General features: G+C 40.2%; 2 protein-coding genes across 3 annotated transcripts; one reads left to right on the top strand and one right to left on the bottom strand.

The window, feature by feature from the left end:
• The first annotated feature begins 5,735 nt into the window (after positions 1-5,735).
• rps6kb1a (ribosomal protein S6 kinase b, polypeptide 1a) lies at positions 5,736-18,597 on the top strand. Of its 2 annotated transcripts, none has more exons than XM_010748995.3 (15): positions 5,736-6,042; positions 6,909-6,952; positions 9,160-9,280; positions 11,183-11,251; positions 11,889-12,036; positions 12,181-12,238; positions 13,065-13,165; positions 13,570-13,660; positions 13,786-13,876; positions 13,984-14,091; positions 14,218-14,280; positions 14,410-14,487; positions 14,572-14,679; positions 15,402-15,514; positions 15,911-18,597. In XM_010748995.3, the coding sequence occupies exons 1-15, from the start codon at positions 5,971-5,973 to the stop codon at positions 16,173-16,175; spliced, it is 1,530 nt and encodes a 509-aa protein (XP_010747297.3). In that variant the 5' UTR covers positions 5,736-5,970; the 3' UTR covers positions 16,176-18,597. The 2 variants fall into 2 exon arrangements, with proteins under 2 accessions (XP_010747297.3, XP_019110991.2); XM_019255446.2 differs by having other exon boundaries at positions 5,740-6,042; positions 9,195-9,280.
• Positions 18,598-18,750: 153 nt separating this feature from the next.
• Positions 18,751-22,427, bottom strand: rnft1 (ring finger protein, transmembrane 1). The gene is made up of 9 exons (XM_027273748.1): positions 22,414-22,427; positions 21,509-21,978; positions 21,360-21,436; positions 21,172-21,272; positions 20,737-20,890; positions 20,495-20,653; positions 20,352-20,417; positions 20,167-20,268; positions 18,751-19,824 (listed from the first exon to the last, which is right to left on the bottom strand). Exons 1-9 carry the CDS (start codon positions 22,425-22,427, stop codon positions 19,690-19,692), a joined length of 1,278 nt encoding a protein of 425 aa, XP_027129549.1. The 3' UTR covers positions 18,751-19,689.
• Between the last annotated feature and the right edge of the window lie 296 nt (positions 22,428-22,723).

Raw genomic sequence — 22,723 nt, 5'->3', positions numbered from 1 at the left:
AGTAAATTCTGCTGTCACCTTTTCACTGGATGTTGCTGTTGGATATCAGCTGCGATCAGATATCTTAATCGTCTATTGTGAAAATTTGTGTCAATTATAGGTTGCTGGACAGTTAAAGGAGAACGCCTGCCATTTTTTAACAATTTAGTAGTATTTATGAGGCAATTGAGCTTCATAAAGGCAGATATGGTACTGTGTTCTCAAGTTCTTGGTATTTATTGTCCACATAAAAAAACATTCAGACTATGATAGAACACTCCACAAGTCTTTGTCCTGCAGTAAACACCAGGCGTATGCATTCAAGGAAAAAACAAAAAAAATCAGATCAAGATGCTGACGGCTTTCACCCTGCGTTTTTAAATTAATGACCTTCCATACGGACAAAGTCGAAACATGAGAGCACGACACAGCCGGTTGATATGCAAAGTGATTTTGAGTGAACACAATACCGACCTCAAGTCATCACACGGTCCCACAACAGAGCTCTGCGACTTTCTAACAGTGTCTAGTCTGTTCTTTTGTAAACATAAACAAAGCTAAACAAAACAGAGAACACACACAGAAAACATATTTTGTTACCCCGTGCAGCTGGATCTGATCAGCGAGCAATCAAAGTAAAACAAACTATCAGACGGGGAGAATAGAGGCAGCGCTCAAAGTAACGCCGGCCTGCAGGGGGCCCTTCCTGAGCCTACTGAGAGAGAGATTACAGGCACCCTCCCCACACCCCCACAATAAAAGAGGCTGTGGTAAAGATTGACCTTTTGGCTCCTAAACTGAGGGACTCATCTGTAATCACTGTCACTTTTACTTAAATACGGTGGAGATCAAATATGGTTTGACTCTTTCAAAGACAAGAACCCCCACCCCTCTCTCTCTTTTAGGCAAAAAAAATCTCATCAATACTTATGTGGCGTTGCAGCTGGGGAGCCCCGCTGACTGCTCTCGCATCAGCTGTTCTGAAGGAAAACAGCGGGAAGGGATTGCTGAAGATTACATTTATTTAATACGCACATCCAACAGGCTTTCCTGTTTACCCCATTACCATCATGACTAATCATGACATACCCTTGGAGTCTGAAAATAACCACCGTTTGCTGGTCTAAACAGGAGAACTGTTTCTCTCATATCATTGTAAAAAAACCTGTGTCGTGACATTGCTGTGCCGTCACAGCAAGTCATCTGCTCTTATCCGACCTTATGTGTCCCAGTCTGTACTGATTTAACCTGATGTGCAGTATGTGCAGAGTCACTACATGGTTACTTTCACATTCATCTGCTGAAGGAGAAGGAGGAGGAGGAGGAGGAGGGGAGGGTGTCTCTCTCTGCTTGCCTTAAGTTTAACATGTGGATGAAGGACCAGGAATTTGTGACATCAGTAGTTTGGAAGCCAAATGTGGTCCAATACGCAACTTACACAAGTGTGATGTGGAAACACTGAGAATGGTAGGAGGCATCTCTTTTGTTCAACAGTTTAATGTTCAGAGGAGCAGATTCGCTTTTAAACTCGTTAATTAAACTCTGTTTTTGTAGAAAAACCTCATCAGCCATGAATTTTCATTCAAAGTGGAGTCTTAAAACATGTCTTGGGGTGATCTTACAAAATATTTGTAATAAAAAAGCGATCTAAATGTTACTGATATGCATAAATATAGTTGGGATTCCAGGTAAAATGAAACCGAATTTCCAAAGTGCCTCTGAAATTATGGCAGTTACAATAATTTCAACTTATTAAAAATATCTGAAATGTATCTGAATGTCTATGGATCACATTTAGAAGATCACAAAATATGAAAAGCTGAGAAAAAAATCCAAGGTGTTAACCGCTTCACACGTATTACTGCGATTCGATTTCTGAAATAATTAACGTCTTATTTCTAACTGTTAATACCTCTTTTCAGTTTGACCTTCTTCTTTTTTTCTGTCCTAAACTAGCTACAAAGAATATCACATTCATGTTTGTGTTTGAACATCTCTGAAAGATGAAAACATGATCCAACCTGTCCTCAGACCTTTTTGCTGTCTTGTAAAATGCGGTTTCAGATTTCTACAAAAGGAGCTCGATAAGGGAGAAGGAAACACAACAAGATCTCAGTCACTTTCCCTCCAAATACACCACAAACAACATCACTAGCAAGTGTGGAGGGCTTACAGGAGGAAAAAAGAAAAAAAAAGCAGTGTTGCAACTCTGTCAGATTAGTTGCATCGTCCAGCGTCAGGCACCTCTGCTGCCTCTGTGTGAGGTAAAACACCTCAGGGGAGCCTTAACAAGGGCATGCACATCACTCATCGTGCACACACTACTCTCTAATATAGTAGTTTTATTACATTTGTATACAGTGTTGCTGCATTTTTTTGTCTTTTATAATCACTGCCACTGACTGAAGCACAAATCCTCATCTAGATGAAGTTTTAAACCACCTGAGGAAGAAACATACCTCGACTTTCTAGACTAAAATGCATAAGATTTTAATTAATATATTGGCATCTCATCAGGGTCTTGAATTCATTTCAATAAAGTGCAACTAAACAGGCAGATATTAGGATGAATGAAAAACAGCTTTCATACCTGTAAAGGGGATTTCCTTTTCCTTGCTGCCACCTACTGGAGAGAAAGGAAGTTGTAGACAGACCCTTCAGTGAATTACAGGGATATATAATCTGATTATGACTGGGTGGAACCCACTACAGCCAGAGACTTAACCTCTTATACTGCATAGCCTCAAAAAAAGGTCTAATATAGGCTAGACTTTTTGATTTGTTGCAGTAGGAAAAGCACAGGTGTTACAGGTTACACAGTTACGCAGGTCCGACTGTGACATGTAAAAATGTCCAAAGTGAAATAAACCTGTCGTGCATCCTCTTAGAAGCTGTTAGTCTAGCGTTTTATATAAATTTCAGAAACCTCAGTTTAAAGCAAAGGGACCAAATATTTAGTATCTTGCTGAAGTCTACATTAATAAATCTCATTTCAACAAAGAAACAACATAATTACAATACTTTACAGCTGTTCTGGCTCTGGGCGTCAGTGACCACAGCTCAGTAATCTGTCAGAAGTACTAAAAAACAGGGAGGATGAATAGAAAACATTCCCAGTGTTTTTCTGTGTCAAACACTTAATAATCAGATGTGTATCTGTTTTTCATTTATAAGAAATTGTCATCCACAGCTGATAATTAACAGTTTGGGTCAGCAGCTTCTCCTCCTACCCACACTGAACTAGAAGAAATGAAGTGCTGACACTGCACAATTCAGTCTTAATACATTTAAGGCCTAACGATCATTTTCATCATCATTTAATCTGCCTGTAATTTTCTCAATTAATCTTTGGTCTGCCAGAAAAGAGTAATGCATATTCAAATAGCGTTTTTAAAAAAAAATATGATTAACAGTCGAAAACCAAAATGTTTTCAGTTTACTATCATATTATACAAAGAAAAGCAACAAATTCTTCTTATTTGAGGAGATGAAACTTGGTCATTTTTGGCAATTCTGCTGAAAAAGACTCAAAACATCTAACATCTAAACATCTAAAAATCGAAATAATGGCAATTAATTGACTTTCAATTGACTAATCAATCTAAAAATGTTTTTAAAAAGTAATAAATCTCCATTGTTTGCAACTAATATTTGTGTGTATGAAGATTATTTTGTGTAATCGTATAATTTTGGTTGCGATCCAGAGTAGAAAATGACCTTCTTTTCCCAGGGTGTTTAAATTTTACCAACCACTCAGTAGGTTACTGTTTTGACTGGTTTTATCAGCATTTGTCTCGTGGGTAGTGCTAATTTTGTGCCCTGGTCTTAACTAATCTAACACTTTTAACCACCTCCTACATGAAGCAACAAAGAAATATACAAACGTCTTAAATACGACTATATTTCCTGTATTTACAAACATTATGAATGAGAGGAAACTGACATTTTTATGCTCTTGGAGCAAGTATGAAGATGTCAAACTTACTCTTATAGAAAATGTTCCCCAAAAAACTAAGACATAACCACAAATAATCCCATTTAAGGATTCAGATTATGTCTTGGCATGTGTATGAATATCTGACATGAATGTGGGTGAAGCAAATGAGACCTCTGAGTAAGGCGGAGGAGGCATACTTTACCTTTTAGACATTCTCACATCACGCTGTGTCTGAATTAAATAATCAGGACATTAAATGATTCCTCAGAAACCACTGGAGACATTTATAACCTCTTGTTATGACCAAATATACAGAAATTATTCATTATGCATGAGGGGAGTTATAATTTAAGGGGGGAAATAAACTTTAATCTAACTTTAATTCGGACAAAGAGGAAGGGTTTTTGTGTTTCACTTAGTGGGGTGAGACTATGGAACAGGTTGACCATGGAGTTGAAGCAATGTCCAAACATGAACCAGTTTAAAATGAGCTACAAAGACACTATTTTAAAGAGGTACAGGGATGAGGGAGGTGTTAGGTAGCACTAAGGGTTATGAGGTTATTGTCTCCTTTGTTTTGTTTTTGTTTTGTTATTGCTTCTCTTCATGCATGTGTGTATGCGTCTGTGTATGAGTATGTATGTAAGTATTAAGTGCATATGCAGGTTTTATTTTGTTTTGTTTTTTTGTTTTTTGTAATACAAAGTCAGGGATATATTCTATTTATCTATAAGTATCAGGTATATCTAAACAAGTTGCAAGGAAGCTTGGTATTGTCATTTATTATTTAAAGAGAAGGGGTGGGAGTTTGTAAGTTATTCTTTTTCTCACTCCTTTTCGAATATGTATTTCTATGTTTAAATGTTTTGCCTTATTTTTATTTTGTTTGCATATTCAAAATAAACACTTCAGTCAATCAATCAATCAACCAACCACCACCACCAGCTTTAAATGACATGAAGGTCCTCTGGTTTTTCACTGTTACTTGGTTTTTATTTTACTGTTACTGGTTTTATTTAACTGTTATTTATACATGGGTGTGTATAGTGTTAAAATAGGATATTGTATAGGTGTATAGGGTTAAAGTTTTGTTTTCTTGCTGTCACTTACTATGTCACTTACCGTTTGGGAGCTGCTGTAACAAAAACAATTTCTAATTAATTAATAAAGTATTTCTGATTCTGATTCTCACTCCTTTTCGAATATGTATTTCTATGTTTAAATATTTTGCCTTGTTTTTATTTTGTATGCATGTTCAAAATAAACACACTTCAATCAATCAATCAATCAATCAATCAATCAATCAACCAACCACCACCACCAGCTTTAAATGATATGAAGCTCCTCTGGTTTTTCACTGTTACTGGTTTTATTTAACTGTTATTTATACATGTGTGTATATAGTGTTAAAATAGGGTATTGTATAGGTGTATAGGGTTAAAGTTTTTGTTTTTTCACTTACTATCTCAATTACCGTTTGGGAGCTGCTGTAACAAAAACAATTTCTTATTAATTAATTAATTAATTAAGTATTTCTTATTCTGATTCTCACTCCTTTTCGAATATATATTTCTATGTTTAAATATTTTGCCTTATTTTTTATTTTTATTTTGTTTGCATATTCGAAATAAACACTTCAATCAATCAATCAATCAACCACCAGCAGCTTTAAATGACATGAAGCTCCTCTGGAGGTGAAACAAACATCATGTTGTTATTTTTAACACATCATCACATGTAAATCATTTTAATATTAAATCCCCACTCCTGCTATTATTGAAGGTCTTCACTTTTTTGTGTGTTTGTTTTTGTTTTGTGACTGAATTATCTGTCTCCAGCCTGGGCAGAGCAGCAGAGTATTACCGCTGCCTGACACTAGAGGCTGGAGCCTTGTGTTGTTTTGGTTAGCGGGACGTTAGCCCATGCTTCTTTCGGTTGTAGCCGGTTGTAGCGGCGATGGCTCTCCCATAAAGCAAAAGGGAGAGGGGAGAGAGCGGGGGGGCTGTGTGTGTTTCTGACTTAAAGACGCACGGAGCTGAAGAGCCGTGGTGGCCATGGCTGGTGTTTTCGACATCGATCTGGATCAACCGGATGAGAAAGTCTCTGACGACGAACTCGAGGACGGGGTGAGTTTACGTTAGCTCGCCGTTAGCCGTTAGCCGCTTTTAGCAGTTCAGAGGCCTTGTGTCGGCGGGGTCTATTATCGGACACGTCCTCGTCCGCCCCTTTCCCGCGAAATTAGATAGTATCCCACACACACACAGTCATTACATAGTATTTAAATAAATTCCCCATCAGATATTCTACATTAAACATTTTCCCGAGTGCAGTTTGTTATTATTATTTTTTTTAAACGAGCTGCATGAAAAGTGTTTGTCGCCGGACAGGGTTGGTTAAAATCTGATTTATGAACATACAGATCAACAAAAACAACATGTAAACATACAGTTTTATAATAAAAGTGCTGCTGTGGGGAAAAAACACGAAGCCAAACAGAAACAGAAAATAACTCCAAGCTAAGCTGTGTCCGACAATGGAGCTACGCTTCAAACCGGTCTCCTCCGCGCTCCTCTGCATCGGTATTCGTCCGTTATTACCGTGTAACTAGTCACACAAACGCCACATATATCTGTAAGACAGCAGTTTTGTTCACGTTAATGAGCGTATTAATTAATTAATTAACTCTCGGTTTAAACTCAACGACTGGCTGAAATGCTACCAATGCTAGCAGCTAACTAGCCTGCCTAGCTTTCCCCACCACCTCACCTGACATGAAGTTAGTTGTTAGTATAATGTATCAGACACTATTTCATTATAAAACCAAGATATAAGCTACAAATATGAGTTTATTTGAACGATAAAGTGTTCGTTCGACTATGCAGGTGGTTAGTTAGTTCGTTTACCTGTTAACTAACCTGAAGCTGTGATGTTTTGGTCTATAAATAAGCTCCTGTTGGCTCATCATGATGAGATTTTCTGACTTTTTTTGCAGGGTCAGCTCAGTGAATACATGGACCAATGCAGTGGCTTTGAATTGTGAGTATACTGCAAGCAAGTAAACTGTAATATACAGGGGCAACACATGTCGTGCTTTTATTTTGGTGACTGGAAGTCAGCACTAAGGGTTGTAGAAAAATGTCCCCAAAAACAACTAACCACAAATAATCCCATTTATGAATATGTGACATGAATGTTTGTGAAGCAAATGAGAGCTCTGAGTAAAGAGGAGGAAGCATACTTTACCTTTACCTACTTTAAAATATGATTAACAGTCTAAAACCAACATGTTTTCAGTTTGCTATCATATTACACAAAGAAAAGCAACAAATTCTTCTTATGAGGAGATGAAAAAGACTAAAAACATGAACTGACAATCGAAATAATGGCAATTAATTAACTTTCAATTGACTAATCAATCTAAAAAAATAACTAATATTTGTGTGTATGAAGATTATTTTGTGTAATTTTATCATTTTGGTTGCGATCTTAACCAGAGTGCCAAATAAATTTAACCAACCACTCAATAGGTTACTATTTTGACTGGTTTTATCAGCATTTGTCTGGTGGGTAGTGCTAATTTTGTGCCCTGGTCTTAACTAATCTAACACTTTTAACCACCTCCTACGTGAAGCAACAAAGAAATATACAAACGTCTTAAATACGACTATATTTCCTGTATTTACAAACAGTATGAATGAGAGGAAACTGACATTTTTATGCTCTTGGAGCAAGGATGAAGATGTCAAACTTACTCTTATAGAAAATGTCCCCCAAAAAACTTAAGACATAACCACAAATAATCCCATTTAAGGATTCAGATTATGTCTTGGCATGTGTATGAATATGTGACATAAGCAAATGAGACCTCTGAGTAAGGCGGAGGAGGCATTCTTTATCTTTTAGACATTCTCACATCACGCTGTGTCTGAATTAAATAATCAGGACATTAAATGATTCCTCAGAAACCACTGGAGCCATTTATAACCTCTTGTTATGACCAAATATACAGAAATTATCCATTATGCACGAGGGGAGTTACAATTTAAGGGGGGGAAATAAACTTTAATCTAACTTTAATTCGGACAAAGAGGAAGAGTTTTTGTGTTTCAGTTAGTGGGGTGAGACTATGGAACAGGTTGACCATGGAGTTGAAGCAATGTCCAAACATGGACCAGTTTAAAATGAGCTACAAGGACACTGTTTTTATTCATCTAGCTACAGTAAGCACTAACCAAACATAAGCCAGTTTAACAATACCGCATAAGTCCATAAGCAAATAAAGATGAGTGACATCTAAAGGTAACCATAAGGTGCGGTGGATCGTCACTGCTCTGCAGGGAAACATCTGGATCATTAGCCATATGTATTCATTAATAATGTATATCACGTTGAATAGGGTCGCTGCACTAATGTGGATATATTTAGCAATGCACACACTGTTGTGCCACCATCACATCCTCAGTTGTCTATGTTTAGGCCTAAATGTCATAACTGTTATTAAATATTTAGAAGTCTACATTAATAAATCTCATTTCAACAAACAAACAACATAATTACAATACTTTGCAGCTGTCCTGGCTCTGGACGTCAGTGACCACAGCTCAGTAATCTCCTCAGGGGATGTCCTCGACCCTCGAAATAGAAAACATTCCCAGTGTATTTCTGTGTCAAACACTTAATAATCAGATGTGTATCTGTTTTCATCTATAAGAAATTGTCATCCACAGCTGATAATTAACAGTTTAGGTCAGCAGCTTCTCCTCCTACCCACACTGAACTAGAAGAAATGAAGCGCTGACACTGCACATTTCAGTCTTAATAAATTTAAGGCCTAACGATCATTTTCATCATCATTCAATCTGCCTGTAATTTTCTCAATTAATCTTTGGTCTGCCAGAAAAGAGTAATGCATATTCAAATAGCGTTTTAAAAAAAATATGATTAACAGTCTAAAACCAAAATGTTTTCAGTTTACTATCATATTATACAAAGAAAAGCAACAAATTCTTCTTATGAGGAGATGAAACTTGGTAATTCTGCTGAAAAAGACTCAAAACATGAACTGACAATCGAAATAATGGCAATTAATTTACTTTCAATTGACTAATGAATAAATGTCATAACTGTTATTGATGATGCTGCTGCCTTGCTGTCTTGGAAATTGTTAACACAGTGTTAAGTGAAAGTTTTGAATGTGATTTTAAAAAAAATGTATTTTCTTTATTTTTGTTTTGTTTTGCCAGTAACATGGATGACTGTGAGAAGTTTGAAATTTCAGAGAACAGCGTGAACAAGGGAACAGAGCAGATCAGGCCTGAATGCTTTGAGCTGCTGAAAGTTTTGGGGAAAGGTGGCTATGGAAAGGTGAGACACTCTTGCATGAAAATCCACCCATCCATCCATTCTCTGTCACCGCCGATCCCAGGTGACTTAGGGCTTAGAGGCAGGGTTACACCCTGGACGAGTCGCCAGTTCATCACAGGGCACATAGAGACAAACAACCATACACACTTCACACCAATTAACCTATTAAATGCGTGTCTTTGGACCGAGAACCCATGCAGACACGGGGGAGAGCATGCAAAGGTGGCGAGGTTCGAACCTTGTCGCTGTGAGGCGACAGTGCTGACCGCTGCACGACCTCGTACATGAAAATGAGATTATAAAATCGAGTCCTTCATCCCCCTTAACACTAAACTTCTGTTTTTCTCTTTCTTTGGATTGCGATGAAAAAGCTGTGCGGGTGTGTAGTTTGGTGTAATTCTCAGTGTGCACTTTATGTGATCCTTTCACATGTGATTTGGTATCAATAAAAAATATATTAGACTCCAAGCTATTGAAATATAATAAAACAATTGTTTTTTCAAAGTGTGGGAATACCATTTTGGCTCAGGACCTGCCATCACATTTCCATTTATGTGGGAGAAGAAATTGTTTGGGATCACCAAAAAATGTGCGGGGACTTTTTTCCTAACAAGTTTTTGGTAATTTGAGTTTTGCATGGTAGATATTTAAGCATTTTTTGGTTAGGCCTTTTCAATACCCAAAGGTCAGTTCCAGTGTTTTTGGCTGTGGGAAGGTGAGAAAAAATCTAACCCAACCATATAAATGTAAGAACAGCTGTTCCAGAAACATCTCCGCCTTTACCCACATCACCATAACACAAACTGTAATCTCCTGCAGCCCCCTGTGTATAATTGTAAAGCCTTTTAAGATAAGGAAATCTGTCCTGTTTTTATGCTTTTATTTTGGTGTTGACATTGTGTCATTTTGGTATTACCATCCCATAGAGAGCTGGAAAGTTTCTGACGTTCGTTTTTTCTAATCCCGACATCAGAGTTATTTTGGAAACACTTTCTCACAAAGCAAGCGGATGCATGACTTATTCTTCCTTGAAGTGGTTTTTATGTATGATGACCAAGAAGTCATTAACTTCATCTTGGGAATTTCTCAGTGTTGCAAAGTAATTCCATTTTTTGAAACACACTGTCATTTGTTTTGACGTTCTTGTGTAGTTAAAGGATGTATTTTGGCCGAGTCCCTTGGCCTTTTAAAACTGAGAGAAAGTCTTTCAAGAATTGTGCGGGCAGACAGATAAAAGTTAAAATACAGTCCCTGGTTGCAGTTTAGAAAAAAGAAAATAAATAAAGAAGAATAACAAGACAGTGACTTTTTTGTTAATTCATCGTCTAGTCGAATAAATACACATCATGCACAATAGCGGCGTCTGAACTTTGCGCTCTGCCGATTTTTGTTTGTCGTAAATCTTTTCTCTGAATGTCCCCGGCATGACAAAGTGCAATTTTTCAAACTATAGTTGAGACAAAGAAGAAAATATCTGCAAAAGAAATGTCATGTTAGGTTATCTGCAGGGTTTTTTTTCTTGCTTGCTGTCGTAATTTTTTTTAAAAAGATGTTTTTGCGTCCCGTGGAAGGCCGCCAGGAGAAGTCAGACGCCTATAAACTGAAAGTTTATAGTTCTGCAACGGTGGATTGTGCACGCAGCACGCTGAGCTGGCTACAGCAGCATTAATATGAGCTCTGTGTCTTTATAAGCAAATTTGTAAAAGAACATTTTCACCCAGTCATTTATTCTCCAAAGAATTATTGTTATAAACTGCTTGGAAACGCTGCAGAAATGTGATATGATATGACTCTACGCCCTGTTGTCACATACTTTTTACAGGTTTTGAATTGCATTCTGTGGTACTAAAAAAATGTTTCAGAAACCCTGTTTAAACCTCTATGGATTTCTTCCTCGTGCAGGTGTTTCAAGTTCGGAAGGTATCGGGTGCCACCTCTGGGAAGATATTTGCTATGAAAGTTCTGAAGAAGGTGAGTTTTAATATTATTCAGAGGTGTCGGATTGATACGGAGCGTAACGTTTTGTCCTTTTTGATTATGCATTTGAAGGTGAGTGTACATGCAGTATGTTGTGTAAGAGGAACGGCATCTGTGTGATTTAATCCATACATAAGCAAACAAAAGTAACCTACATCCACGGGGAATTAGCACCTTTAATACTCAGCTGACTCCCGAGCCCAGTGCAGCTTAACTGTGTATAGTGTTTCACATATACTGAATGTCGCTGTGTGCCTTTTCTGGTGACATACTGGTGGATTTAGCTATGAAGCCAGAAGGGCAGACCACCCAAACTAATGGCACCGAGCTTTTTCCCATGAAACCTCAGATCTGCTGCTTCTGTTCAGCTTGGCCTCCTCTCTGCAGCTGAGACGGAGCCGGGGCCTGACTTTTTCCTGAAAAGCCAGCTCATATTCCCAGAAGCTTGAGGTTTTGGTTAATGACTGTGTTTATTGGCTTAATGAGAATTTACTGTAGCTACCATCCTGGCGTCCTGATTCGCGCTCCGCCTCTGCAGCTGATGTTTGACACCGGGCTAATGGGTTTAAAGTCACTCCCTGAATAGTTTCACACCCTGCACTCCCTGTGTTTTTTTTCTGTGTCCTGCCAGGCCATGATTGTGCGTAATGCGAAGGACACTGCGCACACCAAAGCCGAGAGGAACATTCTGGAGGAGGTGAAGCACCCTTTCATTGTGGACCTCATCTATGCCTTCCAGACGGGCGGAAAGTTGTACCTTATCCTGGAGTATCTGAGCGGTAAGCATAGTGATGCCCAGTCAAACATTTTAGCACAAACCAAAGGAAGCAGGAAATTAGGGGGCGTTTTTTTTCTTTTAAATAAAGTGAAAATCTGGGTCTTTATTTCCACTGTGAATACATTCTAACTGCTACATTTTGCAGGTGGGGAGCTGTTTATGCAACTGGAAAGAGAGGGCATCTTCATGGAAGACACAGCATGGTGAGTTAGTTCGTGTGTCACAGGTAAAGCCTCGAAACATCTGGCCAGGGATAACGTTAGCCTTTAGCTCTCCTCTGACTAATTCCCAGAGTTTCTGGTGATCAGTGGAAATTTTGGGGGCATTTAAGAGTTTCTGGAAACTATTCTGTTTCAGGATGTTATGCTTAAATTTCATTGAATCTTTTCATTCCCGTTTCCACTCACACTTCCTATGTTTGTATACATGTTTTAAAGGCCACCCCCCCAGTATTTACAATATTAAACCATTTCCAAATGGCAGCACTATGGGCATCTTAACAAACACCCGGTGCTGCCAGATGATGCCAGATGATGTCTGAACGTCAGAGCGATCACTTGTCCCTGGCAGAATAATGTTAGCAATTAAACAAGTGGTTCTAAAGAGACAGACAGACAGCGGCTGTTTAGAGTCTGAAAGCAGATATAATTTGCCAAACACATCAGGACACATACATTCAGTCTCTTATTTGAATTCCGAAGCATTCGGTTTTGTAAAAGCAGGTGACACCGTCTCTGAGGCAGCCTGAGGGTCACCTGGAACGGAGACGAACACTCGCAGTACCTGCTGCTCTGTTTTCTAAACACAGCCTGTAGATGAGAGCGGTGATTACACGAAGCAAGCCGCTGAACAAATAAGGGCGGGTAATATTCCTAGAATAACCTAAATGTCATCGAGGACAACAACTGCAGATCACCGAAGAGCAGCGAGGCGTGTCGAACGTGTTGGTACATTTCTAAATGTACAAAAGTGATTGACGGTTCGATGAAAGTGTTAACTAAACATGCGTCTGACATGCTTGCTCAACAGTTTCTACCTGGCTGAGATCTCGATGGCGCTGGGCCACCTGCACCAGAAAGGCATCATCTACAGAGACCTGAAGCCCGAGAACATCATGCTCAACAACAACGGTACACACACCTGAAGTGTCTCTCGCAAAAACACAAATTTAGAAAAACTTGCATCTAGATCTACGTGAAATGTGAAGCCTTGAATTTGGCATTATGGCCATCGGCAAAAGTGACCATATGCGGACAAGAATGTAGAGCTGGTGGGTAATGTACTGCGAGTTGGGATGTGTTTGGTCTTGGCAGGATACTTCACTCTAAATAGGACTGTAATTTATAAAGCGTGCTGTATGGAAGAAGTCTAGAAGGTGGTGATAGATATAAACATTTGAGGAAACTGTTAACTGAGATCATAAATCAAGAGAAGTTCAGTAGAATCAGATACTGTCAACGATCCTTGTCCTTTCCCCACATGACCTTTCTTTATCTAATCTTTCATGTTGTTGCTTTGCTCGGTTTCCTTCTAGGACACGTGAAGCTGACAGACTTTGGTCTATGCAAAGAGTCCATCCATGACGGAACGGTCACCCACACCTTCTGCGGCACTATCGAATACATGTACGTCACACAATCATCGTACAGAGATTATTTCAGATTTTTAAACATCTGAACATTCAGTGACATTTCCCACTTCTTCAGACGGTTCAGTGTATCATCTTGGTCTTTCCCTTCTCCTTCTTCAGGGCTCCAGAGATCCTAATGAGGAGCGGACATAACCGGGCAGTGGACTGGTGGAGTTTGGGAGCTCTCATGTACGACATGCTGACGGGAGCGGTAAGTTCACAGTCGATCCAACGGCAGCATCGCTGAAGAAAGTAAAACTTTCAATCATCTGCTGCTGTTGCTAACTATTGTGTCCGTCCTGCTACTTTTTTGAATAGCCTCCATTCACCGGTGAAAACCGAAAGAAGACAATTGACAAAATCCTGAAATGTAAACTCAGCCTTCCACCTTACCTCACACAAGAAGCCAGGGACCTCCTAAAAAAGGTGAGCTGTACAAAATAAAATAAAAAAATCCTTCCTTCTGCCTTGGCTGTGTCGTCTCTGCTCAAATATTTGGAGTGCCAGAAACAATAATGAACATAATTAAATCCTCCAAATTTTGTCTTTCAGCTGCTGAAACGAAATGCCTCATTGCGACTCGGGGCTGGACCAGGAGATGCTGCTGAGGTCCAGGTAAATATACGTGTTGGAAGTACAGTCACAAGTGTACACATGCAGTGTGTTGACTTAGGACTTAGTAGAATAAATAGCCAGTAGTCATGAAGTATAAAAAAACCTCGCTGCTGTCATTGTATTTTCAAGAGCCACGCATTTTTCCGGCATATAAATTGGGATGACCTCCTCGCTCGCAAAGTAGAGCCTCCGTTTAAACCTTTCCTGGTGAGTTTATTTGTATGTTTATTTTACATTGTGTCTAGTCCTTCTTGCAAGACGACTACCTGACCTGGTTCTTTTTTTTTGCAGCAATCAGCTGATGACGTCAGCCAGTTTGACTCCAAGTTCACCAGCCAGACTCCAGTGGACAGCCCAGACGACTCCACTCTCAGCGAAAGTGCCAATCAAGTCTTCCTGGTGGGTTAACTTAGCGCCGTACCTCCCAGCAGGCAGCGGATTCTGGTGCTTTTCTGCCCCAGTTTGTGTTGTACACAGTTTCTGGCATTTAGCAAGTTATGTAAGGAAGAATAATCCATAATAAAACATGACACCAAGCAAATAATAGATTATTTAGCTTGGAATGTGGCCATTTACTGAAGATTGAATTCTTGTTTTAACCTCACAACAGTAGCAAGCAGGAGAGGGCCACTGACTAGTAACACCTGGGAGAGTAATCTCTACATAAAGTAGGAAAGATATCCTGGAGTCAAGTAATTACTTTTAACGTGGTGAATAATTTAGTACTTCCATTAAGACAAAACATAATTTTAATATTGAAATAAGCTTCCGGTGAAGCATGGACACATCATGTAAACAAACATACAAACAGACCAGCTCTGGACATGATGTTTTTTATTTCCTTTTGAACAAATAGGTCTTACGAGAATCGGTTAATGCGTCCCATCTGGTTTAGTCTTGTTGGTTTTCCTGGAAGCTTCGCTCACTGTTCCACCACATTGCATGATATGGTTTACTCAGCTTTTCATTGCTCATCATCAGCTGTGGGTTGTTTTTGGAAAGATGGTCTTTGAAGAGGTGGACTCACATCTCTTTCTCTCTCTCTTTCTCTTTCTCCCTTGCTCTCTTTTTTTTTTTTGCTGCTGCTTCTTCTTCTTTTTGTCCCCCTAACCCTCCCCCAGGGTTTCACATATGTAGCCCCATCTGTGCTTGAAAACGTCAAAGAGAAGTTCTCTTTCGAGCCAAAGGTCCGCTCTCCGCGGAAGTTCCCAGGAAGCCCAAGAACACCTGTGAGGTAACGGCAAGTTGTTGTTTTTTTGTCTCTTGGTCACTTACAGATTTTCCTCACAGCAAGCATTTCCCACATCGATTACTCATCTGCTGACCTCGTAATTGTAACTGGCTTGACCTGAATAGAGTCATCAGTAGACGGGTAAATACAAGTCCCTTTCCAGCGGCACAGCAGGAGGGCTCAAAAATAATTCTTCATCATGGGTTAGATAGATGTGAGTTGAACTTTATTCAGAGGGAATTAAAACACTTGTTTGTCAGGAAGATATGTGCTGACTATTTGAAGAGTACTGTCGAAATCATTCCTCCGACATGTTTTTTTTCACATGATGTGACCTCGTAAGAGCTGATGCATCAGTTGCTCAGAGGAATAATCTTCCCGCACCTCCCTCCCCCACAGTCCAGTGAAGTTCGTAGGAGGGGACTGCTGGCCCCGAGGACCAACGCTGACCGGCTGTCCATCCCTCTTGGCCCCTGGCAGCTCCTCGGAGCAACCGATGGAGGTGTCGACGGCGGAGCAAATGGACACGAGCGGCAGCGGCAACTCCGAGGCTTCTGCGCCGCTTCCCATCAGGCACCCTTCAGGCATCAACGTAGGGCCCTACAAAAAGCAGGCCTACCCCATGAACTCCAAGCGGCCTGAACATCTACGAATGAACCTATGATGCTCGCCCCGCCCTACGAACATTAGGACTCTTCTAATTCCTCCTCTTCCCCTTTTTATTGTTTTCTTTCCAAGAGACTTGTAGATTATTATTTTTTAAATTGACTGACACTGTCAATGCTGATCACCAGCTCTTCCTTCCAGCAGCGCCTTCCCTTCCTCTTAGCCTCCCACATCCTCCCGACTTAGCCTGGCCTCCTCAGCCTGATGCAGCAATTTTAAATACGGTTAGACATGTGGTCAGTCGGAGGAGTGATCGAGAGAGGCGCTCTTCAAATGAAAGTTGACTTCCTCGTTGGCGGGGGTGATGCCAGCTGTTGAGTGGGCTGAGGTGGTTTCGGTGTACTCAACATGGCATTACCGTAAGATTTACTGGTGCTCTTTTATCCTGTTTTATTTATAAGTCTGGACAATGTTACTTTTAGTGTTTACGGCTAGTTGCCTCCATCGTGGTGGGAGAATTCGGTTGCAGAGGGGGTGGTTATTTCTCCCTCCAGGCTTTTTCTTTTGATTTAACGACCATCTTGTGATGTGTGAAGAAACATGCAGGTTACACTGTCAGTAGGTAGTTCCACAGTGAACACAGTATTCCTTTTTTTAATGTTACGTTAGGGGAAAACAATCACATTGCCTTTTGTCACTGGAGCGAGCGGTTCCGGGGGAGGTAGAGGCGGGGAGAAGCAACGACTTACGGAAAAAGCAGCTATAAAAAGACAAGAAGTGAAATCTCAGCTGAAAGCATCACTTCCACCAAAATCAATACCAAATGCTGCCCGCTGCTATACGTGTCCTGGGATGCTTTCTGTACGAGGTCTGTCCAGAAGCACCGTCCGGTTTCTTTGTGTTGAATGTAAACAGACTCGAAATGCCTTTTTTTTATTTTTTTTATGTGCCACTTCAGTCTCCCGTGCTTCGCTCTAACAACCCGCAGCATTACTTTTACTCATCCATTCACGTAGCCCGTGGTTGAGACCAATCCAACAAACGTTGACCGAATATGCTCACCCAAATTGATGTATCTTAGCTTTTTTTTTTGTGCATTTACAGTAACAGGGCTAAAATCCCAGATTTATACGAGTGGACCATTTACTAACTTCTGTCTGAGCTGAGATGAGATGTGTGATCTGTTTGTGTGATGTGACGCTGCTATATGAGCCTCTGGAGTGAAGCCATTCGAAAACTACTCACCCTAAAAACTGACGATGCTAATTTGAAAAATCGAGTTTTTTGCTCAAGTCTGAATGGCTCCCTGACGTTTTTTGTTTTTTTTTCTCGTTTATCCAAATGCTTAGTGCTTAATGAACTGACCAAAAGTACTGTTTGAACGAACCAAATGCTTTTAAACGCTGGTAAACGAACAAACCCTGGACAATGACCATAGAAGTGTGTCGCTGTTTTTTTTGTTTTTCAAACACGTCATATTTGTTCATACTGACTTCGTTTCTCACGTCGGAGCTCGCGGAGCCGTTTTTAAATGTGTTGAACCTGTACGTTACTTTGAGAATGTTTAACTTAGATGAAGATGGAGTTTAATATATGGATCAGTGCCGAGCTTCTTTGACCATTCTGATACGACTGCGTTCAAGACCAGTCACTCCGCTTTTTTTACTTCACTTTATTTGATATTTATTTTAAGTGCCATTGTGTTTCCACTGCATTGTTCACACTATGCAAACTATGTATTTATTATGTAGTATTATTAAGACGAGGCAGCAGAATGTGTGATGATTTGATTTGGGATTCTTGTCAGAGACTTATTTTGTCTTAATAATAATAATGATAACGAGCATGTACAGTATGATTTTTATCTCCACAGATCATGTCTTACAGCAACCTCAGATGCAGCTTTTGTTTTTGATTCCGGTGACCTAACCTTACAGTATTTACGTGGCATAGAATATTCACAAAACATTTTGATATCTTTAAGACTTTCCTTGGTGAAAACTTGAACTTCAGTTTGTCTTTTTTGCAGTGCTTGAGAAGAAACTCGTGCAAAAACTCGTGGGGATGGCATAAATTGTGCCTTTGCTGACAGAGTACATTGTAAACGTTTGTAGGAAAAAGGTTGGGAATGATTCATAAGGTTTCACTTCCTGTTAAATCTCTCAAGGATGTCCATTTATTTTGCTTTACCACTTCATCGATGCGATCTGAGTGGGATTATGTTTCGACTGTTAACGTCTAAGAGGGGTTCTGACATTTGAAATGAGAAATTCAGCTTCTTCCACATGAAGATGTCAATCTTAAAATCGAGCTTACTTCAGGTGTGCAACACCGTCTTTGGGTAGAAGGGGTGTTTAAGTCACTGATGGGCATTGAATTAACATTATTTCTGTTGTTTCGTCACCGAGGTCTGCCCCTTCAGATGGGGAATGTTAATATGTATCATGTACATAATGAAGTCAAAATAAAAAAATAAAAAATATGGATCTTGTTTCTGGGCATTAGATGGCATAAAGCAGTGTGGCAAGTATTAATTTTAACTTTTTAGCTGGGTTATCTTTTGTCACATTACAGTCTTTAGACTAATATATCTATCTAAGACAGTTAATTTAAAGCAAAGCAAGTCCGAAACATTAAATTGTAGATCTTTATTCAGATCGGATCTGGATCTTAAATGGAATAAAAACAACACAGTGAAATGATTTTCGTACATAATAAAATAGATGTTTCTCCCAGTCTTTGGTTTTTTACAAAAAAACGAGGTTGTGTCACCTCTATAGAAAAATAATTTACGTGTAAATCAATCTCAGAAGCTCAGTTGTGGAAAAAACAAAACAAACAGTCACCAAAAGCTGAAAGCAAAAGGCGAAACTGTCCGTTCATCACATGACCGGATTCTTTCTAGCCTGCCGCGTCCCGTCTTCAGTGCCTGGATGCAGGCTGGCAAAGATCCGGTCGTTAACTGTGCACTGGGCTTCCTAAAAGCCTTTGCAGTATGCTATAGTTGTCAGTCCTCCAATCTCACATTTATTTCCGCTCATTCGAGCTCAAACATGCATCTAAAGCAGAATTCAGCAAGCACCCCTGAGCAGAGGCATTAATCTCCGCACCTCTACACGTGTATCGTTACAAATCGGAAGTGTCACCTCCACACATTAAGAAACACTGGATAAGAAAAAGGGTTCATGTGCTGCATGTTTGTTCAAACGTATGATAGAGTGAAAATCTGTTTAAAATACTTCTTTTCTTTTCTTTTTTTTCTTATACAGACATCTCTGATGTTCCCATATTTACAAGTAGAGGAAACATTGGAAGTCGACCAATCGGCTGCCCCACATGAGGAAAATTAATATTAAAGATTAAAGGTGAATAAAAGCAACACAACACAAGAGGAAACAACTTAAAATAGAAAAAAATCAACAAAACACTTTTGGGGGGCCGTGAAAATAATCAACTTTGAGAGTCACAAGGTAAATAACCCAGAAACAAAAAAATCACATAAATACAAGATAATACCAATGTCCCAAACCCAAAAGCTTCCCCCCCACCCCACCACCTGTGCCTCTTCTTAATCAATAAATCTGCAGGTGTGGAGACGTAGCTCCATCCCTCCACTTGTAGACCTTCTCTGTGATCACGGTGCGGCAGAGAGGGCAGCTCTTCTCCCGGTTAAACCACTGCGCGATGCATTCGTCACAGAATATGTGCTGCGCGGCAGAAAAACACAAACGCTTACAATAAAACGACTAAGATCCAGGAATACATAAGATGAAATATTCAGATTTAGATTCAGGTTTCTAGTTTTCACAATATTTAAGCTTTCCTCTCAAGTTAAACTGCTGCTATAAATGAATATCACGTTCTGATCTAAAGATTTCCTGAAGTGCTTCAACCTTTGATAAGATAATTGAAGAGGAGGGACGTGAGTGACAGATCAGGATCTTAATCTGCTCATCGATGACACTAATTGCTTGCTCAGCTTAAAGACTTAAAACGCAACCTTCCCGTTGAAATGACAAACCCTGCAGTGCACGCTTGTGTTGTTTTACCTGACAGAGTAGAGCCCGAGGCTCCCTGTACTCTCCCTGACAGATGGGGCAGACATCTCCAGCCTCACTGCACTGACTCCTAGTGGCTGCTGAGCCGGTATGCTGAGAGAGAGAGAGAGAAAACACTTTAACACAGCTGCTTACTTATTATGAATATTCACTATTTAACGACGTTTGGCACTAACCTCGCCCTTCAGAAATATCCTCACAGTTTTCATAAAAGATGTCCACTGTACGTACAATCCTAAAAGCTGAAACAAACAAACATTTTCTTTCAACATTAATTGCAACAAAGATCTGTTGCCGGTTAGTTTTGCTGATCACACACCTTCAGTATGAGGTAGAGCAAAGCCAGCAGGACCCCGAACGTAAGTCCAGGGGTGCCGTCAGACTCCTGGTAGGTGACCAGGTAGCGGAACCACAGTGAAACAGGAGCCATGGCCTGGTGGACCTGACCCAGCTCCTCAGTCAGCATCAGCCACCGTCCCTGGAGACATAAACACAAAATGAGAACTACTGAACCAGCACGTAGCAGAGAGCTGTGTTCGAGTTTATTCCACCGACTCTCACCTGGGTTCTATAAGTCAGCAGTGAAGATGGCAGCAGCAGAAAAAGGCACTTGACCCCCATGTAGAGGAACTTTATAATGAAGTTGGTGATGCCGACTGCCCATAGAACCTCCCAGACGCCCAGCGGCTCGATGGCTGGGCTGAGGAAGATGAGGCTGGAAGAAAGGTTTAACATTCAGATTAAATGGTGCATTCATCTTGTCCTCGACATTCCAGGTTCAGCTGGTCAATGTAGCATAATATTAGATTTCACTTTGCTGTGTGTGCCAGTAAAGGGTGTGTTCTGATGTTTAAGTCATGAGTTCTGCTGGATGACGGAGCTGTAATCAAGTACAGAGATGTTATCGCGGTGTATACGTGTTGCTTACTCACTCTACAGAATAACAGGATGTAGCTGCGCGGTCTTGTTTTTGTAAGACAATGCACTCACTCTTACCAGTAGTAAAGTGTCTCAGTGAGAAAGGTGTAGTAAAGCAGGAGGGTGGAAGACGTCAGGAACAGTAGCAGCCACGCACACTGCAGCTTTGAGTGACGATCCTGAGGACGGGCACAGACAAACACGTGGTTTAGGACTCTGACAGCAGTTAAATGTATAAACATGTGTGTTTCATGTTCTCGACCTACCTGAAGAAAGACTTGAGTTTGAATGCTTTTATTCACATATAGAAAAGTCGTGAAGAGGCCAACGCCAACTGCTAGACCTGAGAAGGAAGACAGAGAGCGTGACGAGTCCGTCTTCGCAGTAATACTGTCGGCTTTGTCTCTTAACTCACCAAGAGCGTGTTGGATGACCAGTTTAGCGCACAGTATGATGAGGAAAGGGAGGCTCTTTTGGAGCCAGCGGAAGAGACAGCGCAGCTCAGACAGGGACGTGCTGGGTTCTCCGGAGTCCAGATCAGAGTCGGGCGGGTCGAGCTCGGGCTCCGAGTTGGAGTGGTGCTGCGCCCGGGTGTGTGCGTGTGACTGAGAATGGGAGTGGCTGTGGGAGTTGATTCTGCACCTCCTGGATGAGGCGCCTCCGCTGGAATCCCCACCTCCGCTGCTCATCGGTACCCGCACCTCGTTGTTCTCATGGTTGGCGGCGGCGGCAGCAGCAGCATCGCCAGGCGCCGGCGTCCTGGTGAGAAGCTCCGGTTGCAGACTCAGGGATAAACCATTTCCTGCATGAGCGCCCCGCTCACTTGAATTAGGCTGCATTACAGTAGAAGACTCCCTCAGTTTCAGTGCTCCTCTGGAATCACACCTTTGACAGAAAATTAAAAAATTAAAACTAAAGGTGACCGTAGACTTTAAAGCACCGTGAATTCTTTTAAATCACTTCTTTAAACACATTTTATGTGATGTCTTTTTAAAAAATACATATTGTATGGGTTATATGTAGATGATTGTGGGTGTTTTATTATGTTGTATTATTTGATTGTTATTTTTTTTATTATTTATTTGAATTTCTTCTTTGCATTGTCTCTTATTATCGTCTATTTCCATCACTATGTTCTTAAATCTTATCTTTAGCTCTGCTTTGTTGTAACCTGTTTGTGCTTATCTGTCAAAGCACTTTGTAAACTCTGTTTTTTAATCAGAAATACTTTATTAATCCCTGCAGGGAAATTGTTTTTGTTACAGCAGCTCCCAAACGGTAAGTGAGATAGTAAGAAAACAAAACTTTAACCCTATACACCTATTAGATATCATATTTTAACACTATATACACACATGTATAAATAAACCAGTAACAGTTAAATAAAAAACAAGTAACGGTGAACTATGCAATATGTAAATCTAAAACCTTGTAAAGAATTAGTCTTTGAGAGACTGTACAGAGAATAGACACTGATTGTTTAAAGTGCAGTATGCATGTGTGAAAGATTTCACTTATTTATTGCACAAGCCAGTTCGACAGCTACTGGACTTGACTTGGAGTGTCTGATATTTTGAGGGAGGAGTTGCAGAGACTGATGCTCACAGGTAGGAAAGACTTCTTGTGTCTC

Source organism: Larimichthys crocea, chromosome XXII (genome assembly GCF_000972845.2).
Source record: "Larimichthys crocea isolate SSNF chromosome XXII, L_crocea_2.0, whole genome shotgun sequence".
In the NCBI taxonomy this organism is placed as follows: domain Eukaryota; kingdom Metazoa; phylum Chordata; class Actinopteri; family Sciaenidae; genus Larimichthys; species Larimichthys crocea.
Note: the sequence above shows the minus strand (reverse complement) of the source record. Positions and strands in the feature narration are given on the sequence as shown.

Bases quoted from the DNA above. Each gene is read 5' to 3' on its own strand.
- rps6kb1a (XM_010748995.3), top strand. From the start codon at position 5,971: ATGGCTGGTGTTTTCGACATCGATCTGGATCAACCGGATGAGAAAGTC. The intron at 12,239-13,064 runs GTGAGTTAGTTC...CTTGCTCAACAG, and splicing joins TTCATGGAAGACACAGCATG to TTTCTACCTGGCTGAGATCT. The intron at 14,092-14,217 runs GTGAGCTGTACA...TTTGTCTTTCAG, and splicing joins CCAGGGACCTCCTAAAAAAG to CTGCTGAAACGAAATGCCTC.
- rnft1 (XM_027273748.1), bottom strand. The intron at 20,269-20,351 runs GTTAGTGCCAAA...TCTCTCTCTCAG, and splicing joins GGATATTTCTGAAGGGCGAG to CATACCGGCTCAGCAGCCAC. The intron at 19,825-20,166 runs GTAAAACAACAC...TCTGCCGCGCAG, and splicing joins CTCGGGCTCTACTCTGTCAG to CACATATTCTGTGACGAATG.